The 27,695-nt window shown below is 37.3% G+C and overlaps 1 protein-coding gene across 1 annotated transcript in view; it reads left to right on the forward strand.

Moving 5' to 3' along the window:
- Positions 1–27,695, forward strand: part of ZDHHC2 (zinc finger DHHC-type palmitoyltransferase 2) — a 70,688-nt gene that overhangs the window by 37,380 nt on the left and 5,613 nt on the right. The window contains exons 4-11 of the mRNA XM_025279301.2: positions 5,299–5,419; positions 11,156–11,225; positions 11,949–11,981; positions 17,010–17,130; positions 19,532–19,664; positions 21,773–21,899; positions 22,172–22,264; positions 25,421–25,533. Of these exons, the coding sequence (XP_025135086.2) occupies positions 5,299–5,419; positions 11,156–11,225; positions 11,949–11,981; positions 17,010–17,130; positions 19,532–19,664; positions 21,773–21,899; positions 22,172–22,264; positions 25,421–25,533 (811 nt within the window). The remainder of the gene's footprint in view (positions 1–5,298; positions 5,420–11,155; positions 11,226–11,948; positions 11,982–17,009; positions 17,131–19,531; positions 19,665–21,772; positions 21,900–22,171; positions 22,265–25,420; positions 25,534–27,695) is intronic.

Genomic DNA, 27,695 nt, shown 5'->3' on the forward strand with positions numbered 1-27,695 from the left:
GGCTGAAGTCACCACCCTCTCCTTCCCCAAACCGTGACTCATCTGTTTCTTACGCGTGTTCATGCCACTGCCAACCACGTCGTCATTCGAGCCAGAAGCTTGCCATCCGCGCCCCTCCCCTAGCACCCACATTCTGGAAATGTGTCACTTCCTCATTTTTCTTTTTCAGTTCCAGCCCCTTTCCCGTTACTTTCCCTCATTGCCCTAATTTGGAGGCTCAGTCATCCCTCTCGTCTTGACACATTGCAGTTTTCTCTGTGGCGTCACCCCTGCCAATGTTGCCCACACTCCGGGATTCCGAGGATCCTGCAGAAATCCATCCTTCATTCTGAAGCTGAGGCTTGACTCTTTTCACTCTGCTGCTTCTGGCTACTCAGGGATTCTGCCCACTCCACAGGGAAAAGGCTGGACTCCCTGGCTTGGCAACGATGACTCTTGTCCAGATTTTGGACTTCTTTCTTTATACTCTGCTGCTGCTGCTAAGTCGCTTCAGTTGTGTCCGACTCTGTGCGACCCCATAGATGGCAGCCCACCAGGCTCCCCCGTCCCTGGGATTCTCCAGGCAAGATCACTGGAGTGGGTTGCCATTTCCTTCTCCAATGCATGAAAGTGAAAAGTGAAAGTGAAGTCATTCAGTCGTGTCCGACTCCTAGCGACCCCATGGACTGCAGCCCACCAGGCCCCTCCATCCATGGGATTTTCCAGGCAAGAGTACTGGAGTTGGTTGCCATTGCCTTCTCCTCTTTATACTCTGCTGCTGCTGCTAAGTCGCTGCAGTCGTGTCCAACTCTGTGCGACCCCATAGATGGCAGCCCACCAGGCTCCCCCGTCCCTGGGATTCTCCAGGCAAGAACACTGGAGTGGGTTGCCATTTCCTTCTCCAATGCATGAAAGTGAAAAGTGAAAGTGAAGTCATTCAGTCGTGTCCGACTCCTAGCGACCCCATGGACCGCAGCCTATCAGGCTTCTCCATCCATGGGATTCTCCAGGCAAGAGCACTGGAGTGGGGTGCCATTGTTGTTTGCTGTTAACCATGCTATTATTTTCTTTCCAGAATTTTCTTACCTCCTTTCTCATGGAAATTTTATTTTTATGCACAGTGGCAGCTCCTTCTTGGTCTCCTTTGCTGGTTCCTCATTATCTCCTGCTAGCATGTGGCAGAGCTAATATTCAAAACAGTCTTTTTGACCTTCACAGCTGCACTCTTGTCCCTACGCCACACTCTAGCAAAAGGAGTAGAGGCTGTATTCTGGGAGAAGGGAGCTCAGGACATCAGTTGGAGCGTAGAGGAAAAACATAGCAAAATCTGTATTCATATTTTACTTTTTATTTTTTTTAAGTTAAAAAGTAAATTTTATTTATGTATGTATTTTTTAATATAAATTTATTTATTTTAATTGGAGCTACTTCCTTTACAATATTGTATTGGTTTTGCCATACATCAACTCCTTTTTTAAAAATTTCATATATAAGGTACATAATATATTAGCTAATAATATATATGTATGACTAAATATGCATAGACTAGCAGTACAGTCTCTAATTATTCTTTTACTGATAGGGTTACATGATCAAAAGAGTTTGGAGACCATTGTCATGAAATAAAGAGTCCTCGTTTGCTGGTTAATAATCTTAGTCCATTAATAAAATGCAAGATCTTGGGCCAGTCTTTTTAACTGATCAGCAGCCAGAGAACCCTCACTTATAAAATGACGGTCCTGGACTTCAACTGCCCTTTGGAAATGAGATTCTAAATGTAGGAAAAGAGAAAATAGAAGAAAATAATGTAAATATCTTCTAGTCACTATTGAGAGAATAAAAGTTTTCAATTCATAAGATTTTCTTCCAATATAAAAATAATATAACCGTACTAAATAATATTTTGAAAATGAAGAGGAGGCAGAAAAAGAAAAAAACAAATCCCACCACACTAATTTAGCCAGTTTATATTCTGAATTTCTTTCTAGTTATTTTTCCTAGTTGTATTTAGAGGGCACATACTCTTATTTTTTTTTCATGTAATAGTTCTTCATTGGTTTATTTTTAAGTACAATTACCATTTTTAATAACAACATGATATTCTCACTGAAACATTGGAGTTTTACGCTGATCCCAACTTTCCATATTATAGTGTTATTAACATGTTTGCTCATAGAGCTTTACTCATATTTTGGGTTATTTTCCTTAATGTGAGTTATCAGAGGTAGAATTACTAGACAAAGGAAATTTAAGTCACTTGCCAAATTGTTTCCCAAAAGGATTGTAGCAGTTTCCAAAGCTACCAGTTTCATCAGAGTCTTGGCACACCCTGTGCTCTTCTTAAGAAAAGTTTCCAATGTTTTATGTTTTAATTTGGATATTTTAGGTACTGATGAGGTGATATGTTTCTTTTTTTCTTAAGTCAGAAACAACTAACAAAAAAGGAAATACAATTCTCTGAGTTTCCTGTGTGTTATTAGATTTTGCTTTTTTCTTAGTTTGCACATCCTTTTGAAATCATACTCTCCTTTTATCTGAAAACTGTATTTGATTCCAAATGTTGATTTCTGATATCATTCTCCAATAAAAGGAAGAAGAACTCCTTAGAGAAATGGCTGATTCTAGAACTAGGGCAGGAGATTTTGAAGATGAGCCAGAAGCATCTTATCATGCCAAAAAATAAAGAAGTACCTGCCTTCACCAATGCATGCATGCATGCGACCCTATGGACCATAGCCCTCAAGGAGGGGAGGAATAAATCCCCGCTTTGTAAAATGCAGGCTGCCTGTAGTAAGTTCCTTCCAAAGACTACAAAGACTACAGGATGAGATAGGGAAATAATGATTCACTTTACAGTGGAGAACCCTGAAAAACACCTCCTCAACCAGGTGATTAAAGTCACCGTCAACAGTTCTAAGTCACGTTGATTGTATGTTCTCTTGAGAAGAATGGCACTTTGCTTCTGTGGTCTTCCTCCACAGAAGCCGTAACCCCAGTCTAATCATCTGAAAAACATCAGAAAGATTCCAGTAGAGAAGCACCTTTATAAAATACCTCAGCAGTACTATTCAAAATCGTCAAGCTCAACAAAAACAAGGAAAATCTGAGAAACTGTTATAGCCAAGAGGAACTTAAGGAAACGTGGACAACAAATGTACTGTAGTATCCTCAACGGGACCCTGGAACGGAGAAATAAGATATTCAATAAGAACTAAGGAAATCTGAATAAACTATGAACTGTTGTTAATAACAGTGTATCCATATTGATTCATTAATTGTCCTAAATGTACCATACTAATACCCGATATTAGGAATATCAGCAGTTTGATGAGAGGATATATGGGAACCTTACACCATTTTCTCAACTTTTTGGTAAATTCCAAGTATTCTAAAATTTATAAAACTACTTAAAAGCAAAACAACTTGCATTAACTAGCCAAAGGACTGCCACAATCTGGAGGGTTGGAGGTTGGGTGTGTTATCAAAAGGTAACACCCCAGGAGATCTTTCATTCCATCAGATCTCTACAAATGTCACCTTTCCTCAAATCTGTGACAGGCATTTGTACATAAACGTGTTAAGGAAGGGGAGTGCATATTTGGTGCATTCCAAGATAGCTTTAGGTATTTTGACATCCATCTTAGATAAGTAATAGTTCTACCAAACAGTATTTGGTCTTTTGGACCTGATGGATGCTGTGTGTTACGTTTATTTATAAAAGTATTAAACATACCAAGGAGCCATCCAGTTCCATCACTCACTAGAACTTACCTCTAAGGTTAAAAAGATCCAGAACTCTGTAGAAAATGTAATAAAATGTTGATAGTTTTATTCCTTTTGACTATTATTAAGTCTTTTACTAATTTTCAATGCTAGGTTTTAAATTAATTTTACACACGAACAAGGGAGACAAATCTACCTGAATAGTGGGAATCAGGGTTCTGATGATGGAAAGCTAGAGACTAGAGTATAAAAAAACTTTTGCCTCAATTTTCGACGCTCTGACAGGGCTGCTGGGACTTGTTCCTTTGTCCATTCCACAGTTCTCACAGAGGACTTACTCTGTGCTGAGACTTAGTGGGGTTACATGCTGGGAAAGAGAGAGACAAAGGGCAAATGAACCAACAAAATAAATTCAATTTATGGTGTGCCACACAAAGAAAGCACACATGGACCTGATGGAGAATATGGCGAGGGGAGGGGACGAGTTATCAGGGTCCCTACTCGATTAAGGGAATCATGGAAGTCCCTTGAGAAGATGGCATTTAAGCTGAAACCTGCAGCATGAGAAAGAGCCATCCAGAGAGTGTGAGGAATAGTGTTCTAGGCAGAGCAATCGAAAGTTAATAGATTCTTTCTCTTAGATTGACCCTATCCTTTCTTGACTATTACAGTATTATAGTTTCGTTTGATGTTATCCATTTTCTATCACTCAAAACTATTTCCAAACAAGGTACACAGTCCCATGAATAATTTTTGTCATATCCCTAAAAATAACATGTATAATAGTTTATTTTATATATCTGTTCATCAGTATGTTGATAGTCCTGGTTGTACACAGCTGTAGTTCATTAAATGTTATGTGCCATATGGGATTCAAGTTATTTGGATGAATTATACTCCAAGTTCTTTATCCATTATCCTTGATGGACATTTGGGTTTAGTTTTTATGTTTCAAACAGTGATTATGTGAATATCCTTGTACATGTCTCCTAGAGCATATTTATAGGAGTTTGAACAGACTTAAAATTTTTTTTGTGATTATCAAGTTGGAACTCAAACAGATTTTCATTTTCTCAAAGAAGTATTTTTTTAAATTGGTGGGACAAAATTTGCAGTATAAGAAGTAAAATTAAAGAGTACTTCTTTTGAGTGCTAAAGAATTCATGTAATGATTATCCCAAAGTTAAAACTCCCTCTACATGAGAATACTTGCTTGATGTATTTGTTTCTATTTTTGTTTCTAATTATAACTGATTGTAAACTACATCCATTGAGCTAATTGGTTTGTTTTGCCATTTCATCTATTAATATAACTAATACTTGGGTAGAACTCTACAGTTTGTAAAAACACTTTTACATTCTCTTTTCCTTTTGAGGTTCACAAAGATCTGAGGAAGCAAGAGTTATCATTTTTCCCCTTTTCTAGATTTATAAACTACGGGATGAATAGACTTGCCCAGATTTCATACCCCACTGCCTCTTTGAATATATATGCTATGTCCTGTTAATATTTTATAAATACCTTTTTTGCGGGTATAGTAGATCAATATGTTATTCCTTTGTGAGCACTGATTAATATTTAAGTTTCTTCCACAGTTCCATCTCTCTTATGCAGAGAAAGAATTGCTGGAGAGAGAGCCTAGAGGAGAAGCCCATCAGGAAGTCCTTCGGCGAGCAGCCAAAGACCTCCCCATCTACACGAGGACCATGTCCGGAGGTAGAGGACAATAAGGGCTTTAGCAGGACGGGTTGGGGTGACGGTTAGAAAGCATGTCTGTACTTGACACTCAAATGCTCATTGAAACACACTGTGCTATGGCCCAGACTGTTATTAACTGTCTTCTATAGAATCCCATAAAACAGAATGGAAATCTGATAAGGCTATGACATAGAGATCTCAACCAAGTCAGAACTGGCTTGACTTCTATTCTGCCTTCCTAGTTGTGACTCAGTGAAGATGTTAGAACTGCTGAAATCTTGATTTGTAATTGTGTTCATTTTTAAAGTTTTAATTACACACCTACCTATTCTTAAGTCAAAAGAGCAGTATAGTAATGAACATATTGTTGATAATTTTACATAAATTTAAAAGTTATTATATAAATTATACAAAACTTAATTCAGCTATTGATACAGTTTATCTTTAAAATTTATAGTAATTCTTTTTTTTTACAAATACAACCCAATAAATCTCATTTACTTGGGTCAAATTTTTTAGGTCATTTAACAGCTATCTAATCAAGTAATTGTCTTAAAAACTGACATGGGGACTTCCCTGGTGGTCCAGGGATTACAACCACACCTTCTTAGGGGTGTGGGTTCGATCCCTTGTCAGGGAGCTAAAATCCCACATTCCTCAACAGTCAAAAACCCAAAACATAAAACAGAAGCAATATTGTAACAAATTCAGTTAAGACTTTTTAAAAATATATGTTATTAAAAAAAAGCTGACACGCTTGGATGACTGGTGCTTGCCCACCAAAGGCTCACCCAGACACTTTGTGACTGCGTGCTGCCCACTTCGGCGGCCACAACCTCCATGTGGCTTTTGAGCCTTAAAATATGGCTCGTCCAAATTGAGATGTACTCTAAGTATAAAATACACAACTAGTTTCAAAGACCTAGGAGGAAAAAAGGACTGTAAAATATCTCATTAATATTTTTATATTGTATATATTCAATTCTGACTCACTTTAGAATCATAATTCAGTATAACTCTAAGTCTCACGCATGATGTTTTCCTGTTTGTTTTTACTGCTTGTCAGTGAGCAAGTAGTGATTCCCTCATTTGATATTATGCCACTGATTCTATCCCACAAAGATAGAAAAGTGTTTCTGTATATGTGTATGTATATTTACCCTAGATGGGCCTAAACTAATATGGAGGAAATTTAAACCCCCTAAAAGTAAATTACTGCACAAGTTTCCAAAACTATTTAATGGCAGTGACAGTATCAAGTGCAAAAATCTAGTTTCCACATTCCTCAGTTCAGTTCAGTCGCTCAGTCGTGTCCGACTCTTTGCGACCCCATGAATCGCAGCACGCCAGGCCTCCCTGTCCATCACCAACTCCCGGAGTTCACTCAGACTCACGTCCATCGAGTCGGTGATGCCATCCAACCATCTCATCCTCTGTCATCCCCTTCTCCTCCTGCCCCTAATCCCTCCCAGCATTAGAGCCTTACCCAATGTGTCAGCTCTTCGCATGAGGTGGCCAAAGTATTGGAGTTTCAGCTTTAGCATCATTCCTTCCAAAGAACACCCAGGACTGATCTCCTTTAGGATGGACTGGTTGGATCTCCTTGCAGTCCAAGGGACTCTCAAGAGTCTTCTCCAACACCACAGTTCAAAAGCATCAATTCTTCGGCGCTCAGCTTTCTTCACAATCCAACTTTCACATCCATATATGACCACTGGAAAAACCATAGCCTTGACTAGACGGACCTTTGTTGGCAAAGTAATGTCTCTGCTTTTGAATATGCTATTTAGGTTAGTCATAACTTTCCTTCCAAGGAGTAAGCGTCTTTTAATTTCATGGCTCCAATCACCATCTGCGGTGATTTTGGAGCCCCCCAAATTAAAGTCTGACACTGTTTCCACTGTTTCCCCATCTATTTGCCATGAAGTGTTGGGACCAGATTCCATGATCTTCGTTTTCTGAATGTTGAGCTTTAAGCCAACTTTTTCACTCTCCACTTTCACTTTCATCAAGAGGCTTTTTAGTTCCTCTTCACTTTCTGCCATAAGGGTGGTGTCATCTGCATATCTGAGGTTATTAATATTTCTCCCGGCAATCCTGATTCCAGCTTGTGTTCCCTCCAGCCCAGCGTTTCTCATGATGTACTCTGCATAGAAGTTAAATAAGCAGGGTGACAACATACAGCCTTGACATACTCCTTTTCCTATTTGGAACCAGTCTGTTGTTCCATGTCCAGTTCTAACTGTTGCTTCCTGACCTGCATACAGATTTCTCAAGAGGCAGATCAGGTGGTCTGGTATTCCCATCTCTTTCAGAATTTTCCACAGTTTATTGTGATCCACACAAAGGCTTTGGCATAGTCAATAAAACAGAAATAGATGTTTTTCTGGAACTCTCTTGCTTTTTTGATGAGCCAGCAGATATGGAGTGCTTTTTCTACTAGACCCCTTGACACACCAAATTAAGACTAAGTCATATCAGAACAAAGTATTAGTGTTCATTAATAACAACTGCAGTTTGGATTTATGTCATCTCCTTGTGCAAATTACGTGACGCTTGTTCCTTGGAAGGAAAGTTATGAGCAACCTAGACAGCATATTATAAAAGCAGAGACATTACTTTGCTAACAGGGTCCATCTAGTCAAAGCTATGGTTTTTCCAGTAGTTACATATGGATGTGAGAGTTGGTCTATAAAGAAAGCTGAGTACCAAAAAATTGATGTTTTTGAACTGTGGTGTTAGAGAAGACTCTTGAGAGTCCCTTGGACCACAAGGAGATCCAACCAGTCCATCCTAAAGGAAATCAGTCCTGAATATTCATTGGAAGGACTGATGCTGAAGCTGAAGCTCCAATACTTTGGCCACCTGATGCGAAGAACTGACTCATTGGAAAAGACCTTAATACTGGGAAAGATTGAAGGTGGGAGGAAAAGAGGATAACAGAGGATGAGATGGCTGGATGGCATCACCGACTCAATGGACATGAGTTTGGGTGGACTCTGGGAATTGGTGATGGACAGAGAGGCCTGGGATGCTGCGATTCATGGGGTTGCAAAGAGTAGGACATGACTGAGCGACTGAACTGAACTGAATTGAAGACTATCTTCTCTTGTATTGTATGCCTATCTCCTGGGATGAACTTATGATTCTCAATATTTTTGACAATCTGGAACAGAATCTGAATTTGTTAATATAGTCTTTATATTTTTAGTGCAAAACTTCTGGATGCATGCTGAAATCAATTTTAGCTGACTAGAGTCATAGACTAAATTACAGGAAGTATAATAAACAGATGATAATGTTGGTGTGGTTAATCTGTCTCTGGAATATGTGGGGTGTAAAGGTAATCATGAATGCAGAGTGGACATACAGTGGAGGGCCACAGTGCCCCCAAGGCAGGGATACGAGGGTCCTTTTTCTTACCCCACCCTCGGCCGAAACCCCTGGGTTGTTCAGATAACTTCCTTCCTCCCCCTGAGAAAGGCCATGGACCGAAGCAACTGAAAGGCTCAGTTGACGTCCACACACTTGATATATCTTAGAGAATTGAAGAAAATGGATAGTAGTATAATTGAGGGTTTTCCCATTCATTCTAGATCCACGGTCTTTCCTCCAAACCTGAAAGAGAAAAATAGTGACTGCCTAGGTTATATTGACTGCTATACATAGAGAACAAATTCAACCATGTACAGTCTTGGGTGTGTGAGGCAAGTGTGAAGACTGTTCATCTCACTTCTTTTTGTCCTGTGCTTTCTTTTTGATCCAACCATCTCCTGATTTCTTATGGGGCTCTCCAAACTCTATTATATTATTATTTTTATTAATGAGGACTATTTGCTTTTCCAGCTCTCCCTTGCTATCGATCCTTTCCTACAAAAAAATCTTTGTAGACTTTTTGACTAGGAAGATTACCATTAGAAGTGATGTAATTAGGTTATCACTCTGCACACAGATGTTGGTTATGTTTCCTTTTCAGTATTTACCAAAAAAGTTTTAAATTATATAAATAATACATGAATAAATTCTCAGAAGATTCAAGCAAGACAGTTAAAATTCCCCCTCCACTGTTAGGACTTTTTAAATGATAATCAGATGGCTTACTTTAAATTCCAGTGGGATGATTTTAGTTGAATCTGATCTGGCACATGGAGTGTGTTTTAATTATAAGACTAAATTTCTGTTTCTGAAAAACCATGAACAAAAAGACTTTCACAAAAAAGATTGAAAAATTTCAAAATATTTTTGAGTTACCGCCCACTTTAATTTGCAAGGTGCACCCCGCCCCCTGTGTAATTTAGAGATAATCACCACTTAGAGAGAATGTACAATTGCCCAACAAAACTCACATGGAAACTGTGTGACTTTAAACCTATGCTGCCCATTATGGAAACCACTAGTCTTTTGTGATTATGACGGCTTCAAATTTGACTATAAGTGGAAAACACAGAACAGGTTTTAAAGGCTATTTGAAAGCAACAGAAAGGTTCAGTTGATGTTCACACACTTCATTTGTATATAATTAATATAAAATATAATATTACATGTATTTATAACTAATATAATAATTATATGTTGAAATATGTATTAGGTGAAATAAAATATATCATTAAAATTAATCTCCCCCCACCTTTTTTTTTTTTACTTCTTTTAACATAGCTCCTAGAGAGTTTAACAGTACTCGTGTGGCTTACATTATATTCCTTCTGGACAACACTGCTCCCATTTTGATACCTGGCATGAGCCAGGGATACTTTAGAGCTTCACCTGGAATGTCCCTGTGAGACTTCTTCATTCAGGAGATGAGCAGGCCATGCCATTCATCTCTGGAATTCCTGAAAAAGAAAGTTATAAGGGGATGATTAAAGACTTATTTCAGTATTGAAAACAACTCCTTCTAGGCCTGTTGTCTTAAAAATAAAGCTCTTTCTGTTCTTAGTTTATAACAATTTTTTCCTTTTTTTAGAGATTGTGATATTAGCTAATATAATCTTGATAACTGCTTGCTGCAAGTATGTTTTCCAGATTTTAAGTTTGCTCGTTTGGTTTTGCTGGCCCTACTCTACTGCCCACTTAACAGATCTCCTGTAACTTTGGCAGACTGAGGGCATCCTGTCCGATGCCTGTGTACTGAAAGAGCATCTCCAATCATCCACAACTGTCTCTGATGTCTGTTTTAGAGAAGAAAGGCTCAGGACTTCAGTCACAAGAATTAAAATTCTCTGGTGGAAATACCTCTTGGAATACTCACTCCTCATCTTGCATCTCACCCAGCAGGGAAGATGTGAACTCTTTCCCAATTCAAACAGCTAGTTGAATTTATTCACAAATTTCTAAAATGTCTTTCTCAAAAAACTTCTAAAATGTGGATTTATCCTTTACCTAGTCATCCTGGCAGAGTCCAGGAAATGAAATGATTTAGTCAAGGGAGACATTCTGTTTACTTTGATGAAAATGGACCTGGTTGCACCCTTTGTAAGTCTGTGATTACTTTGTAACTAGATAGTATATTTATAGTTGAGCATGCCTTAGAAAAATTTCCCCGAAAGATCTATTCTTGGGAAATCTCTGCAGAGAACTGAGGCTATAGTCAAATCATTTCATTTTTGTATTTATGCAGTCAAATATGTCATTTCTATCAAATTTAAATTCATTATGCTTTATCGAATTTAAATTTGGGTAAATGATTAAAAGCTGTTTAACTGTGTATTCAATTCACTGTTAAATCTAAGGCTAAGTGGAGCTTTTTGTTCCTAGCAATCCGCTATTGTGACAGATGCCAACTTATAAAACCAGATCGCTGCCACCACTGTTCCGTCTGTGATAAGTAAGAAAAAACCCTTTACTTCTAAAATGTCTGCACACCCGTGGGTTTTTTAAAATGTGTTTCTCTTCTCGTTGCTTTCCAGATTATTTCCTTTTCTCCTTTTATCAGACCTTTATTTAGGAGATATGACCAGCACTTGCATAAATACGAGTATGGCTAAGGGCCATGATCAGTTGTCTCTGTTCCCCCAGATTCTTTGTGACTTGAATGAAGTGCATGATTTTAGCAGCTCATTCTTGGCTAGTTCTAGTTAAGAAAAATTTCTGTGACTCATTTCCTTTTTATAAAGATAATCCAGTTGGCTTCATGACAGTCCAATGTTACATGCTTGATACACCACAAGAACAGCACCATATACTTGTGTTACGGTTGGACATTAATGGACAAGTTTTATCCAGACTGTCTGTAAATCTGTTGACATTTTGTACTTTCTTCAGCGTAAAATAGTTGTATATTAACATATTGTGTTTTTAGAAAATGAGTTATTTTATTTACATCTTAAAGCGTGTATATTTTGAATTTAAAGTTATATTTTTGTATCATCTAGAATTGGCTATAATGTTTATTTTAATGAGGCCTTTTGCTATTATTCAGGTTTTAGATAAGTAAATAATTTTGCAATATTTTACCTGCCACAACTCTTTTGAAATAGTATTTCATTTTATAACATTGGGATTAAACTTTTGTGGGATGCTGAATTTTGTGTGTGTGGTTTCTTTTTAGATGTATTTTGAAGATGGATCATCATTGCCCATGGTGAGTGTGGCTGTATACTTAAAGAAGTTTCTGTCCTTTATAACATAATAAGTTGAATCATTGATCTATTTAAATCTGTTTATAAATGAAATCTTGCCTTAGCTAACCTAGGGAGTCCCTTTAGGTTTAGTTTGTAGAGTTTGTTTAGTTAGCTCAAAAGAGTCTTTATTCCATGAGTTTCCATGAAATAATTTTAACACCAGTAGGTTAACAATGTAAAACTTATTTCCTTACATTTGCTCAGAACAAATGGTTTTCTTTGTATGCACATGCATAAACAGAGAGATTCTAGAATACTTCTAGAATACAGAAATTACACCAAAATGTGCACATAAATTATACATAACACTTCACTTGAAGTATCTAATAAGGAATGAATTCATCTAAAATTTAACAGTGCTTTAAATAGAACTTAATGTTAAGGAGTAGAATAGCAGATCTGTAAATACACACATGTGTTTCAACAAGGGTTTCCACTTAGAATTCATTAAAATTTTTTTTTAAATTTCTAAGTCATGAAATTAGGTAACTGACTAGAGGATTATTTGAAAGATCTAAGTAACTAATGAAGGTTGGCTTTTCTCCCTTATAACTTTTCATCTCAGTGTACACATCCCTGTGAGACCACACCAAGGTTGCCAGTCAGGTTGGATTTGGACATTAAGCATGATCATTCTCCAAGCCTTGCCTTCTTTCATGGTTGGTGCTAGGCAAGGTAGGGCTTCCCTGGTGGCTCAGCTGATAAAGAATCCACCTGCAATGCGGAGACCTGGGTTCGGTCCCTGGGTTGGGAAGATCCCCTGGAGAAGGGAAAGGCTACCCATTCCAGTATTCTGGCTTGGAGAATTCCATGACTGTAGAGTTCTGGGGGTCACAAAGAGTCGGATGTCTGACTCATGTGACTGAGTGACTTTGACTTTCAGGCAAGGTAGACGTACCCGCAAATCTACGCCAGAGGTGAGGGAAGCATACATAGTGAACAGTTACCTCAGCTGCCAGAAACAGTAGCGGGATGTCAGGTTTGCAGTATTCTTTATCTCTCTCCAGGGTACCTCTTACTTTTCTTCACCTAGATTTTCTGCTATAACCGGTTGAGGCTAACTAACTCCTATGAAAATAATGCTCCTCTTAGAGAAAGGTGTTGGTAAATAACCTCTGTTTGAAGTAACGATTTTCATTTGTGGTGATTCTTTTCTTTCCTCATTCTTTCCTTCATTTCATTCATTCTGTTCTCTTTCTTAGCAAGTTCTTTTCCCACTGATATTTCCAATTTTATAGCCTAAGTCTCTCTGCCTTTTCCCCCCTTCACTTAATATATCCTGGAAATGTTTTCATATCAATATATAAGAGATCTTTTTTACAGTCATTATGTAAATGTAACAGTCACTTATTAAGACTTATAATGAGGCAACCTTTTTATACAGGTCTTGCATATGATTTTGAAGCTCAGGATCTGTCAACTTTTAGTGTTTGAAAAATCAGAGAACCATGCCTCCTGCTCGTGATGACTCCAGCATATCTCCTGTGGCCAGAATACCCTCTGGGGTGCAGAGGACAACCTCACACTTCTTTTTTAACTAAAATAGATATCCTGTAGTCTTTGCCTTATTGGCTATCCTATCAAATAAGTGTTTTTTCTTTTTAATATAATTTTTAAATTTATTAATTATACTAATAATATTCTTTGACAAGGCTGCGAATGGTTCAGTTCAGTTCAGTTCAGTCGCTCAGTCGTGTCCGACTCTTTGCAACCCCATGAATCACAGCACGCCAGGCCTCCCTGTCCATCACCAACTCCCGGAGTTCCCTCAGACTCACGTCCATCGAGTCAGTGATGCCATCAGCCATCTCATCCTCTGTCGTCCCCTTCTCCTCCTGCCCCCAATCCCTCCCAGCATCAGAGTCTTTTCCAATGAGTCAACTCTTCGCAGGAGGTGGCCAAAGTACTGGAGTTTCAGCTTTAGCATCATTCCTTCCAAAGAAATCCCAGGGCTGATCTCCTTCAGAATGGACTGGTTGGATCTCCTTGCAGTCCAAGGGACTCTCAAGAGTCTTCTCCAACACCACAGTTCAAAAGCATCAATTCTTCGGCGCTCAGCCTTCTTCACAGTCCAACTCTCACATCCATACATGACCACAGGAAAAACCATCGCCTTGACTAGATGGACCTTTGTTGGCAAAGTAATGTCTCTGCTTTTGAATATGCTGACAGAATGTGGTCCACTGGAGAAGGGAATGGCAAATCACTTCAGTATTCTTGCCTTGAGAACCCCATGAACAGTATGCGAATGGTTAGGTGGCACTAATTAAATAATTTAAGATTCAGTTTATTGAGTGCTTGTAATGTCCAGAGATGATATCTCCATATATCTGTAAAATCTATAATCCTTATAACCATGACAGATATTATTAGAAATTATTTGTCCCATTTTTAAACAAAAGGAAAGTGAGGCTCAGAAAAGTTCCAGAGTGGACTTAAAGTCATATATCAAGTTGTCTGGACCTCAGCAGCCACTTTCTTTCCACCTTTTTTTATATTGTGTTCTTTTTCCAATTTAGACTTAGAAAGCAGTTTCCCTAAAACAGAGCCAAGAGCTGTTTAACTGAGTTTAAATGAATGTGTAAGGGGTGTTTACGTAGAATGTGTTTATTTCTCCATATAAAGGCATTCAGATTCAGAGTACATTCACTTTTCAAATTGAGTCTTCAAAGTAGTAGGCAGTTAAAAATGTCTAACCAAAAGCTGTCTGTCAGGAACAGAGTAAGTTATTATTAAAAATAAATATTATCTCAAATATAACATTCCTACCAAGCTCAGTCTTTATTGACTAACCTTCTCTGTTTCTTGACTTTGACATGGCAAATCATAGCATGCCCCTAAGTAGAAGTTAAAGTAAGCTAAATTAGATGTTGTAAAAATCTCCATTCAAGATCATTTTCCTTTCTGTAAAAACACTATGTGTCATCTAGTACAAAAGCTGGTTCTTACATTCCTGCAGGAAGAGCAGTGGTCTTTCCTGTCCCATCTCATGTTCCCCTCGTCCACAGAAGCGTCATTGTCTGGACATCCACGTGGCCAATCTTAACACCCCAGCCTCTGTCTCCCATTCACTCCCCTAGTAACCAACGCAGATAAGCATGGGGATATCCTCTCTCCTTTTGTGAAAGAACACATTTAGACTCAGCTTGTATGGACCTGTTTGCAATATTACTTCTTACCATTATTTGATTCAGATGTCGTAAGAAACAGTCTCAGTGACTGGTTCGCACTCACACTGGAATCTCTTGGGCTGCCAGTGTAACTGATTTCATTTGGTGTGCACCCACAGTTTTGCCTTCTTTATGAATCTGTCATACACAATACCCTTATGCTCCAAAATTACTACATCTAATGCTGTTCCCTTTACCTTATATTTTTGGAGGTAGAAGATATAAACATTTTCCATTTTTGTTCCAAATTTTGGTTTATCCATAAGTCCAATGTTTAACCTTTGAATTTTTTAAATTAAAAAAGTTTTAATTTTAAGAACACTTACCATGAACTCTGTCCTCTTAACAAAGTTTTAAGCATGTAGTAACAGTATTGCTAACTCTAGGCACATGACGTATAGCGGACCTAGTTCGTGTTCATCGTATGTAATTGAACTCTGTCCTCTTAACAAAGTTTTAAGCATGTAGTAACAGTATTGCTAACTCCAGGCACATGACGTATAGCGGACCTAGTTCGTGTTCATCGTATGTAATTGAGTAAACATTTTTCATATGAATATTGTTTCTCCTCAACAATAGAGAAAGAGAAACAATTCATTTATTGGCAAAGTCAGTAAGGAGGAAGATTATCTTATGCCGGTACTGAGTAGGAACAAAGGTGTTTGCTGGAGAAGGACATGGCAACCCACTCCAGTGTTCTTGCCTGGAGAATCCCATGGACAGAGGAGCCTGGTGGGCTACAGTCCATGGGGTAGCAAAGATTTGGACATGACTGAGTCACACACACACACACACACAAAGGTGAAATAAGAAACATCTGTGTGTTCTGTGCAATGAGTTTATTATTTTTATTGTTAATTCATGGGTTCACTGCCCATGAAGATAACAACCAGTTCCACTTAGCTGTTGTGTCACATTTATCATCCAGGAATTCCCTTGTCTTAATAAAAAGAGGCAAAATAAGCTTTGATAGAAGAAGTGTGACTATAAAGCATGAGTTGTATTTGTATTTATGTTTATTGATACAGTAGTTTGAGTTCTTAAACCGCCCTCTCCAAATACAGTGATTTCAGAGTAAGAGCTGAGAATTCCGAATCTCCATTTTTGGAGATTCAGATCATAGCATAGAGACCTGGTTCTCAGAAAGGATCTCAGAGTGCTGATTTGACAGATGAGGAAAAGGAAACCCTTAGAAATTATGGCACTTTGTCAGGGACACATAGCTATTTAGCATCAAGTGTACGTGACGACCTGGCTGTCTGGCTCCCAGTCCTGTTTCTTTCCTTAAACCTGCCCTTTAAGATGTTTCGATAATCTGGTTGCTTCACTGCTGTACCGTCAGCATGCCAGTAGTCTGTAAAGACCTCTCATCTAATTTTGGAAAACTTAAAAAGTTTTAAAGTTACTTAATCATAGTTAGACATCAAATCCAAACGTAACACAGAAAAGAATTTAGAAAATCCCTCTTATCTGTTTGGTGTTAATAGATTGCTCACAAGATCAATACTTAGGGCATGTGCTTATTTGTATAATTGGACAGGAAATACAGGGGTCATGAGTAATTAAAGCAATATTACATATCAAATTTCTAGTTTGAACATAGAAATTCCTTTTTAGTGAAATGGAGTTTTTAATGTTTGTATGTGTAAAAAAAATCTTTAGAAAATTTTTAAAATGAAATCTTTTGAGTTATGCTTAAAGAAATGCCAATAAATTTTAATGTTAGGAAATCAAATACTTGTGTTAAGGTTGAGCATATGTGTACCCAGGGTAACAGCATAAAAGTCACTGAAAATGTTGTTTTTGTTTTGTTAACAGGGTGAACAATTGTGTTGGATTTTCAAATTATAAATTTTTCCTCCTTTTCTTGGCTTATTCTCTGCTATACTGCGTTTTTATTGCTGCTACAGACTTACAGTATTTTATCAAATTTTGGACCGTAAGTTATTACCTTGGTGACTTTTTTTGGAATACAAAAATACATATATAGACTTTCAGTAGTGACTTAATCCAGACACTAATTTTATAGAATAGAGCTAATTTATATATAGTCATTCCTCATTATTCGCAGATTCTGTGTTTATGAATTCACCTACTTGCTAACGTTTATTTTAAACCTCAAAGTCAATACTCAGCGTGGCTTTTGTGGTCTTTTGCAAGCATACACAGAGTAGGAAAAACCTGAGTCACCCACGTACACGTTTCCAGTTGAGATCAAACCAGAGGTCTTATTGCCTTCCTGTTTGAACTCTCATACTGTAAATGAGTGTGCTTTTAAGTCTGTTTAGTGCTGTGTCTTTTGCATTTTTGTGCTTTTTTTGTTGGTGATTTCATTGTTTAAAAGGTCTTCAAGCCTAGCGCTGAAGTGCTGTCTAATTTTCTGAGCAAAAGAAGAGACTGTGATGTGCCTCTTGGAGGAAATACATGTATATAGATAAGCTTCCTTCAGACCTGACTTATGGTGCTGTTGGCTGTGAGTTCTCTTATTTAATGTATATTAAATAAGGTATCAATTAGGTTTTATAAGCAGAAACACACAGAACAAGGTCATTGATCATTTGACAAAAATGTTGTGACCAGAAGCCTGTATCTTCCCAGGAGCAATGGTTCGGGAATCATAATTTCAGTGTTCATGGCAACTTTAAAGACCATCATCACTGCGAATAATGAGAAGTGACTATATAAGAAGATTTTTTTTCTTAGTATTTAAAATAGAAGTTCTTCTATATGTGTAAAAAGATTATTAAACTAGAATATCAATCAAGTCCTGAATTGATATTAAGTATATGCTTTAGGCAACTCATTTGTTTTCTGCACTGTATATTTTAAATGTAAGCAAAACAGAATTAGTACTGTGTATTTTAGAGTAGGAAATGGCAGCCCACTCCAGTATTCTTACCTGGAGAATCCCAGGGACAGAGGAGCCTGGTGGGCTGCCGTCTATGGGGTTGCAAAGAGTCAGACACGACTGAAGCAACTTAGCAGCAGCTGGTTTACATCTGGGAAAGGAATGGCAACCCACTCCAGTACTCTTGCCTGGCGAATTCCATGGACAGAGAAGCCTGGGGGGGCTACAGTCTGTGGGGTTGCAGAGTCAGACACGACCGAGCGACTAACACACACACTATGTATTTTAAGTACCGCAAGATAGTCCCCATGAATACCATACAATATAAAAAGCAGTTATCCCTGCCAGAGTTGCCTTATTACATTCATTAAATTATCCTGTATTATGGAAAGACTCTATGAATTATTAGATCACTGATGTGAGATTTGAATCACATTCAATGCTAAAGATTTATCGATGCCTACTATGTGTCAGTTACATTGCTAAGCGCTAGAAATTCACAGGTAAACGAGCATGTCCTAGTGTTCAAGGGTACTTGTGGTGTCCATCTGGAAGAATGATCTCTCGTGAATGTCTGAGAGCACACAGCCTTATAGTTCCTCATTCTCGTGGATGGTTTTATTTCCAAACCACAAATACATTTGTAAAGGATTGACTGGCTTTCACAGTGAGAACACTGCTGTCAAAAGGTATCAGTGAGGTCTTGTGACCTGGCTCAATCTGACAGGATATTGAAACCGAATATCAGAAGGAGACACATCCTAGCATCTCTGGTGCTTCACTGCATGTCCCTAAGCCCACATTCTAGAGGGACTCCAGGTCTTCTTAGATGCGTAGACTAGGAGAGTCAGTCTGGTTGTGCTTTGATGGTCTTTTTCATCCCATGGGTATTGTTAAGGTTTATTTTAGACAGGTGTGATGCACTGGTGTTGAACTTTTCTGTGCTGACATTATCTAAGGTAGCTTGAAGCATTACTGTGAGTGTGTTGTATGTGTTTGTAGTTGATTTTGTTGTTTGCAATGATGTAAAATGTCAGTGAGAAGACTAGCTAAATCATGCCACTTATCCATTTTCTGGCATTATAATAAAATAATGTTTAAACATTTGTAAATCTAGAGTATGTTAGCAAAACATTTTCAGAAAGTAAATTAAAAACAAATTTTATAAATTATAAAAATTTTATAGCTCCTTTTATCTTGCTTCCTACTTGTATAGTTTACACACATACTATTATAATTTTTCCATGAATTCGATTATACAAAATATCCAAAATTTTAATATCTTTTCCATAGATATATGTATATTCATGTTATAGTAAGCATTGATTTGAGTTTAAAGATGTATTTTTCCCTTGCAGTTTTAATATAAAGCTGTATATCTTTCTCCATATCTAAATTTAAGAAAAATTTTAAACAACAAAAAAAGACTTATCAAATTAGAAGAATACTCATTCCTTTGACAAAACATTTTATTTTCTCCCTCTCTTTATAGAATGGCCTACCTGATACTCAAGCCAAGTTCCATATTATGTTTTTATTCTTTGCTGCAGCTATGTTTTCTGTCAGCTTGTCTTCTCTGTTTGGCTATCATTGTTGGCTAGTCAGCAAAAATAAATCTACATTGGGTGAGTATATGATTATTGTAGTTAACAGAACTTTCAATGCAAAACTAAATATTCATCAGAGGTTGCCATATGGTTAAATGCTAACCTGTCCTAAAGTTCTAAAAACCACTCTTAATTCCCACATTGTCTGGTGGGACAAATACAGATTCACTCATTCCATGTATTTTTAAACTGTCCATAGTGTGCAAAGCATTGTGTATATACAGTGGTGAGCACCACAGAAAATCGATAACCAAATATAAACCTAATTACAAAGTGTTTTGAAAGAAACAAACAGGATGTTGAGTTATGAATCAAGGGCTGGGGATGGTTAATAGGGAACCTATCTAGAAGGAGTGGTCAGGGAAGAGTTCATGAAAACAGAAAGTAGTTAAGAAGTCATGGAAAGAGCTAGAACATCTCAGGCAGAAAAAACAGTATGTTCAAAAGCCCTGCAGAGATCGGATACAGCAAAGCAGTGCTACAACCTGTATGAACGTCAGAAACGTCCTAAATAAAAGAAGTCAAATAGAAAGGTTACATGTCGTATAATTCCATTTATAGGAAATATCCATGGAGAAAGAAGCATTTTGATGATTTCCAAAGGGTGGGAAGAAGATGGAGTAAAGAATGACTACTTTAATTAGTATAGGGTTTCTTTTGAGGTGATTAAAATATTTTGGAATTTGGTATAGGTATTGGTTGCAAAAAAATATGAATTACTAAATGCCACTGAAATATTCACCTTAAAGTGACCAATTTTATGTTCTCTGTATTTCATCTCATTTTTTTTTTAAAAAAAGAGCTACATATGTTTGAGAAACTATTCGTAGAAAGCTAAAGAACAAAAAAATGTACTATGAAGTTTGAGAAGTAAGCAGGGACTAAGCTAAATGGAGTCTTCTAGACTAAGAATAGGGGTTTCAGAATGCAACCAGGACTTATAATTTCTTTTGATCACAAAGGATACTCAAGTTATGAGATTCTGTTATTAAAATAATGAAAATTAATTGTATATAATTGTGAATGTTTATTTTTCAATATTGAGGTGAAATCTAATCACCTAAAGTACTAGCAGAGTGAAAATATTGGTATAATAAAGTACTTTCTAAATGAAGTTTCATATTTCAAATTATAGAGCAATTCAAATTGTAGAGCAATTAAATTATTTTTCAAATGTAAGTGTTTCTACTAAGCTTTCAATTTTAGAAACTTGTAGATTTTACTTGGAACACTGAAAGGATTTCATCTGGACAATATGGTCCTATAATTATTAAAAAGTTTTATAAAAAGCTATAAACTAGGGTAATAAATATTAAGAATCTTGCAAATCACCACATTTTTCATAGTACCTTGACTCTGCTAGTTAGATTTTTCCTTTCTCAAATAATGGACAGAAATCATTATACTTCTATGTTTATTCACATAGAAAATCCCAAAACTAACATTTTAGGTTTTGCATCTCAGCATTATTTAAGACGAAAATGTAGCATAAAGGACAGAACTTTGATGACCTTGTTCAAATTCCAATCGTGTCATTTACTTTTTGTGTGATATTGAGCAAAGTCACGCAGCCTCTCTCAACCTCGTGAGCATAACCAGCCTTGATGTGTGACCCTGCATTGCATCCTGATTTAGACAGAGAGTTTTAAAGTACCTTTTTGATTAGCTAGAAGAAAATTTATGATTGGATGACATAAAATTCTAGTGAAATTGGAAAATGGAATTTATTAGTTGAAAGAAGGTTATAGAATGTATCTTTAGTCTCATTTTGATTTAAAAAATATATATTTATATCTATCTTATCTCTCTGTCCATTCAGCCATCTAGAAGATGTAAAGTTTTAAATTATTTGCTTGTTTGTGTTTTCTCATTTTTTACAATACACATGTGCTGCTTCAGAAATAAAAGGGTTACTTAAAAACTACAATAGATCTAATCATATTTTAAGTTTGTTTTAAAAGAAAAGACAGTCTTCATCTGTGGGGCTGTTGACAGACATATAAAGAGTCGCAGGAGGCTAGCCATGGGTTTTCAGAGTTTCTTCATTTAATCCACTCCTTTCTAACTATAGCGCTTGCTAGTTGATATGCTCTTTCCTTATGTGGTTGCTCTGCCATCTTTTCTAGAGGCATTTAGAAGCCCAGTATTTCGACACGGAACAGATAAGAATGGATTCAGCTTGGGTTTCGGTAAAAATATGCTCCAGGTTTTTGGTGATGAGAAGAGGTACTGGTTGCTACCCATTTTTTCAAGGTACTTTGTTGTGAAAATTTTCAGGGTTTAGACTACTGAAAGTAATCCAACAGAAGAACTCTGTCCTTCTGCATAAGAACTCTTATTTTTTAAAGTATTATTTTATGATCCACTATTATATGAAAGTGGAAATCAGTTGACTCACATCTCCAAAAACATACTGTACTGAAGCCAGCGTCTGAGATACGTTTTGTCCGTAATGTAACTGTGTTCTGCTCACAGAGATCATCTTGCTTTTACTGCACAATTGTAACTTTTTATTTTAATTATAGTCTAGGTGATGGCTGCTCCTTTCCAACTTGCCTTGTTAGCCAGGATCCTGAGCAACCATCTACTCCTGCAGGATTGAATTCATCATCTAAAAAGTAAGCCCTTTTTTTTTTCTATTTTACTTTCAAATAATATAGTTTATCCTGTGGTGTCCTTTGCTTAAGGAAAAAAATGAACTTAGGATCATTTACTACACTGGTTTCCAGGTTGGAACGAGGGTGGGGGGAAAGTGTGACTGAGGTTGGAGTCCATAGGGAACTTCAGTCATAATTATAAAATTCTGTGATTCATCTGGGTAGTCAGTAAACAGGTGTTAATTCTCTGTAAGTTGACTGAAATATATTATGATTTTTTTTTAATGTGGTGCTTAAAAAAAAAAAGTACAGTGTAAGTCCAAATTAGTCCCACTTGTGATCATGTGAGCTGACAGGGTTGCTTTGCCTCTGACCCACTGGGCCTTTCCTCTTGGCAGTCAAAAGACCTTCCCTGCCTGGACCAGGCCCTTGGAGATGAATGGAATCCCAGACATCGGATTGACAGCCCCATTAGCAGTGGGTGCCGTATTCTTGGTCCTCTTTAAAGACCTCTAAGCTTGATCTGAGCCATTTCTGTGGAAAGAGAAAGGAAGGAATCTAGGAAATTTATTTTCTAGACTTTTGACCACTGTTTTGCATCTCTTTTGGTTCCAATCTCTCAAGCATTTGAGGAAGGCCTGAAATTGGATTCTGACTGGCAAAAGACAAAACGATCTAAACATTTCAAAATGCTCTTTAAAAAATGTTCTATATGAAGTTTTAAGTAGAACCACTTACTTTTTTAAATGTTTAAGACAGATTTTTTTTAATATGACAATACCTCTAATTTTTAAATGAAAGCCACTAACAGAAACATAACCTATCATATCATAGCGTTTCCTCAGTATTGGATGCCATGTTCACGGCACCCTCCTCCCAAGCAGTTTCTTACTGCTTACAACACTTTCTCCCGTGGAACCTGATGTGACCCCAGAATCCTTTCTAAGGCAGTGATCCCGGCAGCCACTACAAAATCACCTGAAATTGTCACGAGATTAAACCTATTTACCAACCCCATCCCTAGAGTGAGTTATGTGCCTGCCAGTTAATGTGTGTGTCACATGGGACTTTCAAAGGCACCATAGTCCTACTTGACCCTGAGTTTGGGCTTGAAAATTTCACAGAGCTGAAGGCTATTTTTTTTTTATACTATGTTAAGTGGTTTTGGTTAAGACTAGTTGGGGTTTAGATATAGTCCGCCTCCTACTAAGTGAGCCTGGAGAGAAATCCTAATTCTGGCACTATTACCCATCGGGTTGGTCTTGACAAGGTCAGGTAACCTCTCTGCCCTCTCTTTCCTTTAAATGTTGAGACTGGCTTTTGACAGCTGAAGTTTCTTCTACAGAATTCTGTAATTTCCCCTGATTGGCCCATATACATTTTCTGTGCCTAGTTCGTGTCTCCCCTTGTGTACTCGGGAGTTGTATATGTCATTGTCTACATAATGTGCCCACATAAAAGTCATTGCCAGCTGAACAGGTGCAAAGCAGAACTCTTGATTCCAAGCCACCTACCCCTCACCCCACCGAAACCTGATTCTCTTCTGTCCTCTCATATTCATGAGTAGTGACTTCCATTCTCCCAGATGCTCAGTGCAGAAACTTGGGAGTCGCCTAGATTCCTCTCTCTGGGGACCCTGTACACCCTGTACGTTGCAGATCCTGTCAGATGTCCCCTCCAAATACACGCATAACCTGGATACTTTCTCGCCACCTCCAGGCCTGCTGTCCTGGTCCATCCGTCACTTCTCACGTGGACTCTGGCTCCATGTTTGCCCTCCGCCACCCTATTCTCCATTAAAAAGAGAGAGTGAGCCTTTTAAAGTGTCAATCAGATTGTGTCACTCTTCTGCTCAGAATCAGAGAAGGCAATGGCACCCCACTCCAGCTAGTGAATGTCCTTCCCTTGTCCTGACTAATCTGGCCCTTGACATCTCTCAGTGTAATGCCTTACCTCTTTCCCGTTGCTCACAGTCCTCAGACACACAGATCTTGCTGTTCCTCAAATGTACCAAGCATGTTGCTTATTTAGTGGCTTTGCACTTGTCAGTTCGTCTTCCTAGAAGTTCCTCCTCCAGATATCTGAATGGTCTGTGCCTTCAGTTCACTTTCTGCTCTTTACAGGAGAGGTCGTCTTTAAAACCCTTTGTATCATAGCAGCCTGCCCCTCTGTTCCCTTTATATTGCCTTTTACTGTTGGCAGAGCTCTTAATCTCACCTGATTTATTATATATTTATTCTTCTCCTTCCTCCATTAGATCAAAGACTTTACTCATTGATATACTAGGTACTTCAATGAGTATTGTTCGATGAATACATCCTTGCTGTTACGAGTCCTGTTGCAGTAATGACTCTCCAAGGAGTCCCTAAACTAGGACTTAGCTTCTTTTCTATACCTGGTCGATGGTCCCTTTCCTGAGAACGAATAAGAATTAGTGTAAAAGACATTTTTCATATAAATAGGAGACACAATTTTCTTTTTTAAAGTTTTCCTCCAGAATTTTAATAAGGGATTTATTAGAGCAGCACAAAACTGAAATGATCTCAAATTTTAGAGATGAGGTAATTATTAAGGAGAAAAGGCATATCCTTTAAAAAATATAATAGTTATAGTCAACTAAAATATGTGAAATTACTCTTGGAAAAATTTTAAGTAGCTTTTTTTTTCTTTTTAATATTATTATAATTACTATTTTGATGTGTTGTAAAAAATATACTAATAGTTTCTGTGCCAATAATGTTTTAAAATCTAAATGAAATGTTTATTTTAAACCAAACTTTATATCACTGTCATCAGTGAGAAACTAGTATAATTTGGCATCAAATATAACTTAAAATCAATAATAAAATCCTGGTAAGTTCTAATTACATTCCTTTACCTGCTAAAGTTGGAGGCCGAGGCTTTTTCTGTGTATTAATAATGGAGATTTGCCAAAGTCAAGGATTGTCATCATATTGTAATCAGAGGAAAGGAGAGAGCTGAGGCAAGAACACTTGCTTCATTGAGAGTCAGTATAACTTAATGCCTTGGTCCTGCTTCCCCGAAGTCCTCTTGGTAACTCCTACAATCGCCTTGCACCACGAGTGGTTTGAGTTCCTTCCTTTAAGAAATACTCATTTCCTTTAAGAAATACGATCAAGAGTTAACCTGATGATCATAATGATAATTATTCTTCAGTCCCGAAAACCATCAGTTTCCTGCAAAGCCATTGAGAGAGTCCCAGAGCCACCTTCTTACTGATTCTCAATCTTGGACGGAGAACAGCACAAGCCTAGGGAAAGGCAAAGCTGGTAAGGGTATGCTATGTGGCTGTTTTGAAATATTTTAGTTTTAAAAGGTGAAAGTAGTGAACATTTTTAATTCTTATTACCTGTAGAATATGTCTTATTTTGGAGTCAGACGACCATTGTAAATATAGAATTATTTTCAAAGAACCGTTTGTGAAATGCTTTGATTAATGTCTGGAAGCTGTAGAAAACCATTTTGTGAAAGATAGATTCACCTTACTTTTTTTCTGGTGTAGAGAACCAAATCTTTATTACCATGTATTAAATAAAATGATAAACTCAAAATATAATTTATTTTAAAATGGGGAAGAGTACAGTAAGTGCAGGCAAAAGGTTGAAAAGTATCTGTTAAAAGGGATCTCAAATTAATGTGGTTTTTACTTGAAAGTTTCTATCCAGTTTCAAAATATTGGATACATTGAATATATATTGGATATATATATCCGATATGGAGAAGGCGGTGGCACCCCACTCCAGTACTCTTGCCTGGAGGGTCCCATGGGCAGAGGAGCCAGGTGGGCTGCAGTCCATGGGGTCGCTAAGAGTCGGACACGACTGAGCGACTTCACTTTCACTTTTCACTGTCGTGCATTGGAGAGGGAAATGGCAACCCACTCCAGTGTTTTTGCCTGGAGAATCCCATGGACAGGGGAGCCTGGTGGGCTGCCATCTATGGGGTTGCACAGAGTCAGACACGACTGAAGCAACTTAGCAGCAGCAGTATATATATATATATATATATATCCGATGTATATTGTGTAAGCCATTATAGAATTGCCATAACTTTTAGCTACCTGTTATTTCTTCATATCCCACTCACAGTTCTCTGGTTATTGTTGATTTTAATCTTTTGACTACTTGGGTCAATATGGTTTATTGGCAAAGAACAAGCAAGTCTTTGAAGGCAGACAGAGCTGATAGCAAATCCCAGTTTGGGCATCTAATCAGTGTGGGGCATTTGTTAAGTTACTTAGCCTCCTTTAGAGTTAGCATCTTCATCTTTAAAATACTACTTAATTCTCAGGGTTGTTAAGTATCAAACAAGACATGTGGTGATACATGCAGGGGTGTGTATGTATTTGGGGTTTTCCAAGTGTAAAGCCATGCATCCACAATTAAGGCACTAAGGTCTATTTTTTTTTAATTATCAAAGATTATAGTTGTACAATGAGATGTATAAAACAAAATACAATTTTTGGAGGACAAGTGCTCTACAATATTGTGTTAGCCTTGGACAAAGAATTCTCTTTCTCTATAAAACTGAAACAACGCATTTGAACATTATCCTGCAGGAATGTTGAAAACATCTGATATCACCAGGCCTTAAAAATATGATATTTAATCAAATACAAATAAAAAAAGAAAAAAATGATGTTTAATTTGGGAACTAAAGAGTTTAAAAGAAAGAAGTGAAGTTTTAAAATTTAAGTAGACATGCCACATACTGACATATTGAATGGTATGAAAAAATACACATAAATTAAAATTAGCCTTGTTCTTAAGGAATGTACATTCCCTCTGAAGAGCCCCATCACTTGAATATTCATAATTTGGTCTGTCTCTCCATCTTCAAACATGCCATTCCATTTTTCAGTATATGGGAGGGATTAGGTATTTATCCAAACAAAATTGATGTCTCCTATTTGCCCTTTGAATCCCTCAGTTTCCTTAGAGGCAAAGAAGTGATGTATACTTGGAGGGTAGAAAGAGAGAGAACTCCCTTTCAGAACAGATTCATATTTCACCTTATAGTTCTACATTAGCGTACAGGTGATTTTCTGTTTTTTATGTGCTGTTAATCTGGGGACATGGTAGATTAATTTTTCGTTACTTTGATAGATGAATTTAGAAATTGTTTAAAGGATGGTGTAAAAGAAAGAAGAGAAATATGATAATGGTGAGATGAGAAAAGGCTCAAAGATTAGTTTGACAAGAATGAAGAATTAGAAAACAGTGATTCCAGGTAATGTGAGAAGTGTGAGGTTCAGCATATTTTACATCATTTTATTCACACCTCCTACTTCCTCAGGTGTATACACTTTTTAAAAGTGCTATTTTGGGAGTGCTGGTTGTGGCTGACTGTATTGTGTGTATGTGTGTGTTTGTTTCTATATAACCATCTTGTAAACACTCAACATGTACAGGATAATTTTGGCAATACACTG

The sequence above is a fragment of the Bubalus bubalis genome, chromosome 1 (assembly GCF_019923935.1).
Source record: "Bubalus bubalis isolate 160015118507 breed Murrah chromosome 1, NDDB_SH_1, whole genome shotgun sequence".
NCBI classification, from domain to species: Eukaryota; Metazoa; Chordata; class Mammalia; order Artiodactyla; family Bovidae; genus Bubalus; species Bubalus bubalis.